This window comes from Pteropus medius, unplaced genomic scaffold (genome assembly GCF_902729225.1).
Source record: "Pteropus medius unplaced genomic scaffold, Ma_sr-lr_union100, whole genome shotgun sequence".
NCBI classification, from domain to species: Eukaryota; Metazoa; Chordata; class Mammalia; order Chiroptera; family Pteropodidae; genus Pteropus; species Pteropus medius.
Genome location: NW_024342473.1, coordinates 20,207,117 through 20,219,093, shown reverse-complemented (window position 1 = coordinate 20,219,093; position 11,977 = coordinate 20,207,117). Strand labels below are relative to the sequence as shown.

The 11,977-nt window shown below is 35.3% G+C and overlaps 1 protein-coding gene across 1 annotated transcript in view; it reads right to left on the bottom strand.

The window, feature by feature from the left end:
* Window positions 1-818: 818 nt before the first annotated feature.
* Window positions 819-11,977, bottom strand: part of NEDD4 (NEDD4 E3 ubiquitin protein ligase) — a 94,839-nt gene continuing 83,680 nt past the window's right edge. The window contains 11 exon segments of the mRNA XM_039865518.1: window positions 819-1,027; window positions 1,556-1,628; window positions 3,780-3,876; window positions 4,505-4,612; window positions 4,702-4,761; window positions 6,947-7,007; window positions 7,287-7,360; window positions 7,694-7,789; window positions 8,928-8,998; window positions 9,179-9,300; window positions 10,017-10,246. Of these exon segments, the coding sequence (XP_039721452.1) occupies window positions 925-1,027; window positions 1,556-1,628; window positions 3,780-3,876; window positions 4,505-4,612; window positions 4,702-4,761; window positions 6,947-7,007; window positions 7,287-7,360; window positions 7,694-7,789; window positions 8,928-8,998; window positions 9,179-9,300; window positions 10,017-10,246 (1,095 nt within the window). The 3' untranslated portion in view covers window positions 819-924.

Below are 11,977 nucleotides of genomic sequence, written 5' to 3'. Positions count from 1 at the left end.
TGTAAACATAATAAACCCTGTAAACATATAATTACTACATAATTGTGCAAGTGTAAAGAATGACTAGTAAAGGCAAGTATTATACATTTAACTTAGTTCTTTGAGGCACATTTAGAAATACTGCTTTGTGGAGCTTTAATGTTGGAAGAAGGAATTCTTTTAACTAAAATATGAGAGAGTGATGACTATACCAATGAACCACAAGGCTATACAGGCAAGAGGATGGCAATACTTTTTATCCTTTGCAAATGTGAACTTGCTTCACATGTCTTATATACCACTTTGTTTAGTAAAACCACATATTAACAAAAACCAAATACTTTTAAAATGAAGAAGTAAACACTTTTTTTTTTTTTTGCCAGTGAGTCAGTTGACTGAAATATAGCTAACGCACTTTCTAAGGTTTTTCCAAAAAGCCGGGCAGTAAGGTGCATTAGGCAGGTCCATAAAATAATAAATAGCTGCAGGCAGCGCTAAATATAGTGTAGTTTACTCAGTATTAAAGTATTCTTTTCCAAATTTCAGTTTTCCCTTCTCAAAAAGCATCAAGCTTTTCACACATGACACTCATCACAAATATTTCACAGTTATAATTTCAGTAGTTTAAGAAAGGACTGCCTAGAAAATACTGTAAAAGAGGTAAATGTTAAGGACAGAACTCACTATTTCAGGCATAAAGGACTTAGGTCCTGGAGTGTGAACTCTAAAGATAGAATGAAACAACTGTGTAAATGAAATACATTATTTTAAAGTAGATAAAATAATGATAAAGTTGTCATATTGTTTCTCCTAATGCTTTTAAATGATTTTCTCCAATATCTGGGAAGAATCAATGGCTGTTTTACTAGTTCCCTGGAAAATTTTAGGTCAAGATTTTGCGTATAAAAAAGTAGCAGTAAGACACCATAGACTATTATCTGCAACCTAATCAACGCCATCAAAACCCTGAGTGTTCTCAATTGCCATCTGAAGTTTATCCCATAATTCTTCAAATGATTCATAGGGTGGCAAGTCCAAGCGATTAAAGCTGAAAGACAGAGAGGAACTGGTTATGGCAGACAATGACAAAGCAAGTATAACCATGGCGAACGCAATAATGCAGCTAATCATAAACAATACTAAAAAATGTCTTATCTGGGGGAGAAGGAAGATATAGGACTGGGCTCTAGGTATGGACTCTACCCATGACTTCTTGGTAGAGTCCTCTCGCTCCTGCCTCACCCTCCAAATGTCTGGGTTCCTCTGTCATTTTAACCTCCAAAAGGGAATGTTCTAGCTTCCATCATTCATGTGATGGAAGCAACACATGCTCAACACTTTAGGTGGACCTCTCCAATGTGCAACCTGATGTCAAGCCCAGGCCTACCTGGTAAAGAAACACCTGTTCTTGGGTTGGTGTCACTGCCTCCTTCTTCTCCTTCCCCTTCTCGTCCCCCTCCTCCTCCACAGCTACCGCTGACACAGTACAGAGGGGACTAGACCTTCTGTATCTAGACTGTTAGAGGAACTTTGCTCTCTGAGAGCTTGTTCTCTCAGGGTCTAAGAAACTGCTTACCATGTGTGGGCTCTTGGCAGCTTTTCAGGGGTACCCCACTGTTCCACTGTAAATGACTGTGGTCCATTTGAGCCTGTAAAAAAGAAGTTTGCTTTGGTTTCATTTACTCTTCACAAGAATCCTCAGGCAGTTCACAACTCACTTTTTCTAATGCAGAACTTAAACAGAGAACTAATCTAGTTTCTTTAAACTCAAAAGACATGAAGGCTGTCCTGTGCTTAATGGCTTTACTGTCCAGCTATAAAATGAGGATTTCTCTTCTATCAGTTCCTTTGCGACCACCTCAAATTCTACTATTAAGTCTGAGTTAATATTTCCTCAGTCATTTTGTGCACGTGTGTATGTGCATTTTTATGTGCATGTGATCCTGTTATACATGCTACATTTTTCTTTTATTATGGACATTTTTAGAAACTCTCTTTTACTTTGGCATTCTTCCATTTCCAACTCTCAATGTCCTCCAATCACCCAGGTAAGCAATGCTGACGACATGATGTGTAACCTCCCATACTTTTTTCCATGTCTTGTCATCATACCCAAATATGTGTCTGTGAGTAGAACTGTCGGAAACAGCACTAAAAATATTTAATATTTACAATAGTACAGTTTTCTCAAAAAGCATTACTTTTCACAAATTATCCATCCAAACTATGTTCACAGTGGAAATTTCAGTACTTTTGTCATTGTTTTCCATAACATGGAATCATATCTATTTCCCTGCCTCTTGATGTTCTCACCTAAACAATCCATCAAGAAAACTCCAAGTCAATCAATATAAACGTAACATACTTTTATTGGCTAGATAATACTGCACTGTAATATTAACATTTTGAAGCAACTTCTGCTTCTTTTTGTATAAATACATAAGAATCTGAACTTATATTCTAACATTAACAATTCTGGCTCCGTGTGTGGGCTACTTCTCCCAAATTCCAAACAGTTTGTGAAATCAGTGGATGGCTGTAGGCCTGGGCGCATAAAAGAGGGAAGTGGAGCTAAAGATGGAAAAAGGTGTTCACTGTGCCTTGATTTTCTCTACGAACTTGCTAAAGCATAGGAGAGATGGAAAGGGAGTCAGGTGAAACCACTAGAAAAATAAATGCTAAGAAATCCAATTAGGCAAGAAATGAGCACATTGGTTAGCGGCAAAGCTCCTGGTCTCATTCTTCTTACTGGGAGTGGTTATTCTAGGTGGACAAGTGGCAGCTGCTTAATAGGTTCTGCAAATAAATATAAATGAAGCTTAACAAGACCAGGTTTGCCAAGGAGGAGATAGAGAGGGTTAGCAATCCCATCATATAGCAAAAGCTTTCTATTTGCCTGAAAAATTCAGCTTAGCAACTACTTAGGCAGCAGTCCCTGACTTCTAGTTCCCAGAACAATTTTAATCTTTGTTGCTCTGAGTAGGGCTCAAATCTTAGCTATACCTTCTTTGAAAGATTTGTTCTTCTTGGTATATTTAAAAACAAGTCAATGTTATTCCAGTAAACAATATGTTAACAGATGGGAGACAAGTTGTTGTGATCTACATCAGAAACAGTACTTTAAAAAAAAATAAAAATAAAAAATACACCTCTAGTGTTATGAGGTAAACTGACCAGAAAATAGTTGGATAGGATAAACAAAATTTCACCTTATGGAACGCTAACTTAATAGTAGCTATATCGAATAGCAAGAGATATATGCATTCTTATTCCTAGTCTGGCCATTTCCCACAAGGATGGGAAATAGTAGCCTAGAGATTCTCCACCTCCATGCATGAGGATTCTATGACTGAAAAAGTTTTGGAAACATTGTTTTGTTTTGTTTTCCATAGTAAAGATTCTGAACAAGTCCCAAAGAAATCTATTTAACTATGTTTAGTCCAGTATTTCCCATATGTATTCTACTATAGTACTTTTTGTTGTTGTTGTTTTTGTACACTTATGAACATTATGTGGAAATTTATATGGTGCCCTAAACTCAACCTACAGGCACAATGCTTTTTCTATAATGGAATGCAGGATTAAAAATTCAAGAATGGAAAATAAGTGATTTAATGTTTCCAGTTTTCAGGAGGTATACATATATTTTGGCCTATTACAGTGTATTGAATTATATTATTTAAAAATCTCTTTTTATTAAGCTAAATATCTGAATAAATGATAAAGGCTTGAAGGCTAATCAGCCATAATAAAGACAATTGCATCACTCCATTTTTAAATTATGTATGGAAAATCCTTACCATATAGTTCAGCAAATCCATTCATAGGCACACGAGATGTACCAGTGACAAACTGAAGTAATCTTATTCTTTTTTCTGAATCCATCATTAAAACAGCCTGAATAAGGTAAAAACAGCATGTAGGAATACCATTGAAAAAAAGGGTTACAAAACTCTCCTGAAAAATATGCTATCAGAATTTAGTTAGAGCATTAATGATCACTTATTAAATCTGCATGTTTCTTTCAGTTAAATTGGTGTTTAGGGGTGGTTTATAAAGTTCTTAAAAATTTCATTTCCAAGGCTATGTGGTAACTCTTTAGAATGGGATTATAGCTTAATCAAGTAACAAAAATTTCTCCTTAGATGTGACTCATGGCTTTTAAAAAATTTTATTTATTGATATTTTTGAGTGGCATACACATTTCTCCAGAAGACTGAGACTTCCAGAGAATAAACAGCAGGTTATTGCAAGTTCTCTTGAAAAGTCCCTTCTTTAGTAAGGAACTATAAGTGTCTATCTCAACTGTCCCTGCCAATAATACCTTCTGAGCACTTTACCTTACTTATCTATAACTATGTCTGGAGACTGGGACCATACCCAGAAGGTAGATGTATACAGTACAAAATTAAAGATAATTTGTGCTGGCCTATATTTGTCTTATCTATAAGAGAAGGTAACTAGTATAGTTAAATATGACTGAATCTATCAAAAGTAATTTATGAAAACAGAAGCTTTCAATTACCTTCCAAAACCACTGGATGACTGGATGGTTGATACTGTAGCCATTTTTATACTTTGTGTGTTCTCGCCAGTCGTTCACATCAACGTCTCCCAAGCCACACATAAGAAGCTGCATAATAAGAAATGTCAAACTGTAGGCAAGAAAAATGGGTACAAAAGTCCTGTTTTAAATGTTATTATGAAACTAATATTTCTTACCTCTAGCTCATTTTCATCAAAAATTTTGATGAGATCCTGCGGTATTAGTTCAAAAAATCCCTAGAAGAATGGATTTAAAAACCTAGTTAGCAAGGTCAATGGACAATCCTTTACTTTAGCTCTTGGGTGCTACTAGATTCCTACCATTATACATTCATGGGCTCTAAACTCAACTGAGATTTAATATTGGCAAGAAAATCTAAGTGTCCATAGTCTGTTCTCTCACTGAATCCTCAAAGTGGCAATTAGAAAACTTCCCCATACTTCTCAAGCCTTGTCACCCCCTTCTTTACAGCAGATAATTTCTATCTGAGAGAGAAAACAGAGGTGATTATGCAGGATGGAATGTACTCAACCTTCCACATCCCCATGTACCAACCGGCACCGACATCCATCATGACCTCCTTCTGACTGCAGTGGAGAGAGGTACCACTTCCTCTCTGTGCTTCACCTGCTTCCTCAAGGAGGCCATCTCACTAAACCTCCTTCTCTTTATTAGCTCATTCTTTATGCATTTAAATTTGTTCTAGCCACATCTACCTTAAAAACAAAACAAAAGGGCAAACACCTCTTCTTCTCTTCACAGCCAAGTTCTTGACAGTGTTATACATTCCTGAATCTAACTATTCACCTCCTATCTCTCAACTCATTGCAATCTGACCTCTATGCCTCTGTTCCACTGAACCTATTCTAGAAAATGCCCAAAACAGCTTTGCAGCCAAATCTGATAAACACTTTCTAGTTTTATGTCTTAGTTGACTTCTCTGCAGTATGATATTGTTGAAAACACCTTTGTTCTTGAAACTTTGCTGTTGATGGGTTTTCACTGATGTCTGCCTTTGCTAATTTCCTTTAGTTTCCTTTTTTACCGTCCATTCCTTAAATGTTGGTGTTCCCAGGTCTCCATGTGTGGCCGTCTACTTTCACCTTTCTGTTCTTTCAAATTTTCCACAGCTCTACTACGTATCCACAGATGATTCCCAAATCCATACTGCCACCCCAAATATCTACCCTTTAAATCTCTCTATGCTGTGAATCTCCCCTCCTGAACACCATTCAAATGCACATACAGCTCTCTTCCCAGCACCACTGTCTTTGTTCCTGTCTTTGCCTGCATTATGGTAACACTTTCCCAACAGCCTCTCCTGCCAGTCTTGCCCTCCTCTAATTCACTACATGTCATTTCTAGAATGATCTGATTAAAATGTAAATTGAATTCCGGAGTTTTCTTGTTTAATGGTCTTTAATGCCATCTTCCTTCCCCTCACTGGACTTCAGAGAAAACTCTAACAAACAGGCCCTTCATAATCTGGTTTTGGTCAGCTCTCTAGGCTTAGTTTTACCTCTTACATCCTCTTACCCAGTATAGAAATTGCTTGTATTTTCTCTAATGTGCACATACTATTGTATTGCCAGACTTCACATGTGCTGCTCCCTCTGCTTGGAATTGCATTTCCCTCTTTTCTGTGGTTTGCCAAACCCTCTAGTTCTTCCCTGCCCTTCTTCCACCTCTCTCTGCTCTGGTTTCTTCTTCTCTTCTGTGCTTCCCCAGCACTTCAGCTTTGCCTCTATCCATTTTACTCTTTAGATTATCTGTTCCTTGATAGCAAGACCTATGTCTTTTTGCCTCATATAGCACCGGACACATAATCAGTGCTCAATATTGAATAAGTAAAAAAGTATGTAATCATTATTTAACAGAAGATTTTAAGTTAGCTTAAGACATGAGTGCCCTGACAATAGCTTAATTGTTCATGGACTGGGGAAGTTTAAATAACTTATAAATTTATATTATGAATAAAATACAGCCACAGAGAAAGGTAGCTATACATCTTGAACATGTAAGGATCTCTAATAGATAGCTGATAAGAGAATAAAACAAGTTGCAAACTAACATGTATAGCAAGATCCCATTTAGAAAAAGAAACAAATGGCATATTCTACTATCCCTATAGCATTTTTGCTCCTTTGTTCACCTAAGGTTACTCAAGGTGAGGGGTGTAGGACTAGAAAAAGGTGAAAGGCAGTGATAGGTGTGACGGTTTATTGCATGGACTTCCTGAATGACTGAGTTTTAACAGTGAACATCTATTCACTTAATATTTTGTTAATATAAAAATATAATTTAAATAGTTTTGAAAGGCAAGTCACATACTAATTTTTTCTGATGTGATAAGACCCAATATTGAAAACTTATGTACTGTACTCTGAAATTCCAGAAGAGCAAACAAGAGAAAATGAATACCTCTTTAAAAGCAGCCATTTGCTTCTGGATTCGGTTCACAAATCGCCACTGTATTACAAGACTAAAAGAAACAAAACATTTCATCTTTTTCACATGAACCAAGAAAATATTTTAAGGTACATTTGTTCTGGCTAGAAACAAAAAAATAAAGACTGGCTGGGCCCAAGGCAAAATTAAATATGAGCGGGTAATAGGGCATTCCTATAGGAAGAGAAAAAGATCTGAGACTCTGGCTAAAGAAAAAGAGAGTGTACAATGAGTCTTCCCAGAAAGAAGTAAAAATTATTTCCAGTAAAGAATTTGCTAAGTATGGTAAAATACTTACTAACAAAATACTTACTAAATATATTCCTTTTTGTTCTTATTGGTGACAACTATTTCTGATCCACCAATTTTCAACTCATGTTGATGTGTCTAAAATTAAACACGATACCTTGATATGTTATTTTAGTGAAAAAAAATAAAGTATACATATTATAGTTATACCAGAAACCTGGTGTTTTAAATTAAATCCATTCAAAAGCTAAGAAAACTTAAAATATTAGTTTTACTAAAATAAATATGAAATGAGTCAAATGTCAAAGAAAGCAGAAATTCTTGCTGAGAGATAGCTTTTGTTACTGGAAAATAATTTTAAAATAGAGCACAGAAGTGTGTTGAATATCTGCAGTAGTTAACATCTAAACTTCAGTTATAATATTTGTTTCACAGTTTATGTGCCACTTTAATTAATCAAAATTTACAAACCTGTCCAAAAAGTTCTTCATCTATGACAAACCTAAGGTCCAATTCTGTTGGATCATTTTCAAGAATCCATCTTAATGAATTGTAATATTCACTATCCTAAATGGAAAAAAATTGCATATTTAAAACTTATTTATAAAAGAAGATACCTGACCCTGCAAAGAAATTACACTGAGGAGCTGAATAATTGAACAAAAGATAAAATGGTCTTGGGACAATTTTTTCATATACACACAAGTATTATAAAAACAGATCAGTGACTAGTAAGTGTGAGAGTAAAAATGCATATATTAGTAGAGTGGTGAATGCTTAAGTTTAGAATTTATCTCCGTGTGGAAGCAGTAGAGGTGCAGATTTCATCATCCAGTTAAAAGTCAATAAAGCAGTTTTCAGAAGAATCCTAGCTTCCACAGATACCCAGGAGCACCTAGCACCTTTCTCATATGGTCTATGAGACTGCGTGTGAAATGTTTAAGCCGCTGTGAGGAGGCTGTTATTGATACTGGGCCCAAGTTAAAGAAAAATCTCAAATACAAAATCTCAATTAACCAACTCAAATAACTGTACAATCTTATGATTTATAAAAAGAATCATACTGTTCACACTGATAATGTGTCACAAAAAAGAAAATAAAAAATGAACTTTGCACCAAAGAAGATTTCTCAGAATCCAGGTGTACAACAACACAGTGTTCGAGGCTATTAAATATGGGCTACAGCCTGGATTCAATACTTGCATTTCTGTTTCTTAAGGCCTTGCCTTTGAACTGTTATTTTGAAAACATATACTATGCATCACTGAAGATCACAATTCAAACACTGATGCAAGAAATACAAAAAATGTTGTATAGCATGTTGTAGTATTTAGGAAGAAATTTACTGATATCTGTAACTTTCTTTGAAATGCATCAGAAAATAAGATGGGTTGATGGATAGAGGGGTAGACAGGTGAAGAGGTATGTGAAAAGTAAGAGACAGGTGAAGAGGTATGTGAAAACTAAGTATAAATAAAAAGCCAATTGTGGAATGTGGGTGGTGGATATGCACATGCCCACTGTAAAAATTTTTCAATTTTATTATATTTTGGAAATTCTTTCATAATAAAATGTTGGGGAAAATGTTCATTTGTGTTTTGGAACATTATAATCTATTAATTTCTTCATCATTAAAAGCTAACTCTTTAAAATATTCAGTTGCCAGTTAAATAATACTCTATTTTATAAGTAAAAAACACATACCACCGATTCCATATCATGAAGAGTTATTGGTTTGTGTAGCATCATCTTGTAAAATGGGCGGATGAAAAAACCTTGCAAAAAATCAAATGTATTTAAAATGACTACCAAGTGAACGAAATCAGATAATTACATTATAATTATTTGCATAATTATGCCATTACATTATATAGTTATATAGAATTATACATGTAATTACATTATAATATGATAATTACAATTACATATAAAAAAGTTTTAAGCTTAATACCAACCATCCAACAATTTGCCATGATAAACTGCCATTCCAGCTACCCGGCCAATAAAGCAGAAGTAAGAAAGGTGATCTTCATTACACAACCCAGAGTTTGGGTTTATCTGTAGGGTATAATTATCCCTGTAAAGACAACCACATTTAAATGCTCCTCTCTATATTTCACGTAAAAATTTAAATACAACAATTATAAATTATCTCTCTCTCTTTAGAGTTGTTTACCTCTATTAGAACCACATCAGATCATTGATCTAATGGGTTTAAAAACAGTGATATCTGGCGAAAGGTAGAAACAACCCAAATGTTCATCAAAAGATAAATAGATAAACAAAATGTAGTATATGCACATTATGGGATATTATTCAGCCTTCAAAAGGAAGGAGATTCTGACACATGCTATGATATGGATGAACCCTGAGGGCATTATGCTAATGAAATAAGTCAGTCACAAAAGGACAATAATGCATGATTCTCATATAATGAGGCACCTAGGGTAGTCAAATTCATGGAAGCAGAATGGTGGTTGCCAGGGGCTGAGGGAGTTGGTGTTTAAGGGGTACAGGGTTTCAGTTCTGGAGATGGATGGTAGTCAGGTTTGCACAAAAATGTGAAAGTACTTAATTCCACTGAACTGTACACTCACTTTAAAATGCTTAAAATGGTAAATTTCATGTTAAGCATATTTTACCACAATTTTTTAAAACGTTATTTTGAAACAACACTAGTTAAACGCTTCCCTTTTTGGCATATTGTAACATACATTTTTCTTGTGTCATACAACACTGTTACTTTCAAAACAGTGATTTTTTTCTGTATACAGTCATTGTAAAGGTACTTACGTAGCAGAATATTCAAACAATCCATAGTAAGGGTTAAACATTTCTTTTGAGATCAGAAAGAACCATTCTCTGGCGACTCCTCCGTAATCTAGTCCCTTTTCACCATCAAACTCAATCCACAGTCGAGCCTTGAGGAAGTCTGCTCTCTTGACACCCATAATCCTCCTGTAAGAGTCCTCAAGAACATTTGCACGGCGAAGTTTCATTTCTAATTTGCTTGGAATGTCATTCTGAAAACCCAGAGAAGACTTATGCTTTAAATCAATTCAACGTGACAGCAAATTTATCTCAGGGAAGTAGTAAAATTCATTGTATTCTACCTTGTGTCCAAGACCTTTTTTTCAGGGAAAACATGACTAGGAATATGGCCAATATTTCCTCTGTGGTATGAAAGAATTCATGCATTTTCTCTAGTCACTTAATAATATAAACTTCTGATTTTTGTATCTGAAGAAAAAGCTACTGATGGAGGTAATAATGGTCACATGAAGGCATTTCATGAAGTCTTTTCCACCTTTCCTCCTTGGAACCTATCCTGCGCCTCATTCCTTAATAGGTGCTAACATTTACAGACTGTGCCAGGCACTGTGCCCAGCATTTTAATGGGTTAATTGATTTACTTCTCATAACAACACTATGGAGAAGCTATTATTGTCTCCATTTTATGGATGAAAAAACTGAAGACAGGAATTTAGAAAGGCTTAGCTCCTGAGTCTTTGCTCTTAATGAATGGGCTACACTCTTAAGGATAAGACAGAGGAAAAGGTGCAGGATAGCTCAAGGTTTTGTAGCATTTGTTTTTAGTATTTTTATCTCTGTCCTGGTGTTCTGCTCTCTTGCTGTGATGTATCCAGATATGGATTTTGCTTTTTAAATCCTGCCTGGGACTTTTTGTTAAACAGGATTCAGATTCTCAGTCTCTTCCCCCATGCTCTTGAGTCTCTCCTTCTGGAATGACTTGTCTCTTAACCTTTATTTCATGTTTTTATCTCTTTATATAACTTTGTGGCATTCTGGATAATTTCCTCACAAATTTTCTCTCTTAATCATTGATACATTGTGATAGCTAAGAACACGGCTCCGTAGCTAAATCATTTGGTTTGTATCTAGCTTTAACACTGATAACCATGGGACTTGATCACGTTATCTAATCTCTCTATGCCTGTTTCCTCATCTGTAAAATGTGATAATAACAGTCCCTTCCTTATAGAGTAATTTAGAGATTACGTGAATAATACATATAGCTTGCTAAGAAGAATGCCGGGTATTTAGTGAGAGCGCAATAAATACTACTGCTTTCATCATAATTTTGTGTTCTGTGACCTGTTTTTAAAGGCCTTGTTGCATATATCCTGCTGCCTGGAAGACATCACTAATTAGATACTATAACATGTTTACAAGTGTTCAGAGTGACAGAGGAGTGAGTGCTTCTATTCCACCAGCATCTTTTCATTAACAGTGAACATATTTACCAGACAAATGAATCAACAAAGATATACAATCACAAAGAATTTTAAGAAGTAGAAAACAAATTTCCAGAGCAATTATAACACAAAGTTATTATTGAATATGAGTAAAAAGTTGCTGATATTTTACAGTTTTAGAATCGTATTTAGTATAAAATATTTACACCAAATAACTACTATATTTCATTCTTGTTAAATTTTGGATGAAAAAAATCTGTGGTAGCAGACCCACCATCTTGAATCTTTGGAAAAGCAGGCTTCCGGCTTAGAACGCAAGAAAGTGTAACCCAATATAGCCACCTAGTGGTAGTATTCCTAAACTGCAGGGAAAGGGGAAAAGTATGAGCAAATTAGAAAGGCATTAAAAAAACGGTCATCACCAACAGAAATGAAATAGATGAGTAGATGATGAGTTTAGCTCCAAACATTTTGAATTTATGGTGATGGAAAAAAAGTGTAGTGAACATTTCTGATCAGCAGAAGGAGACAAGCAAC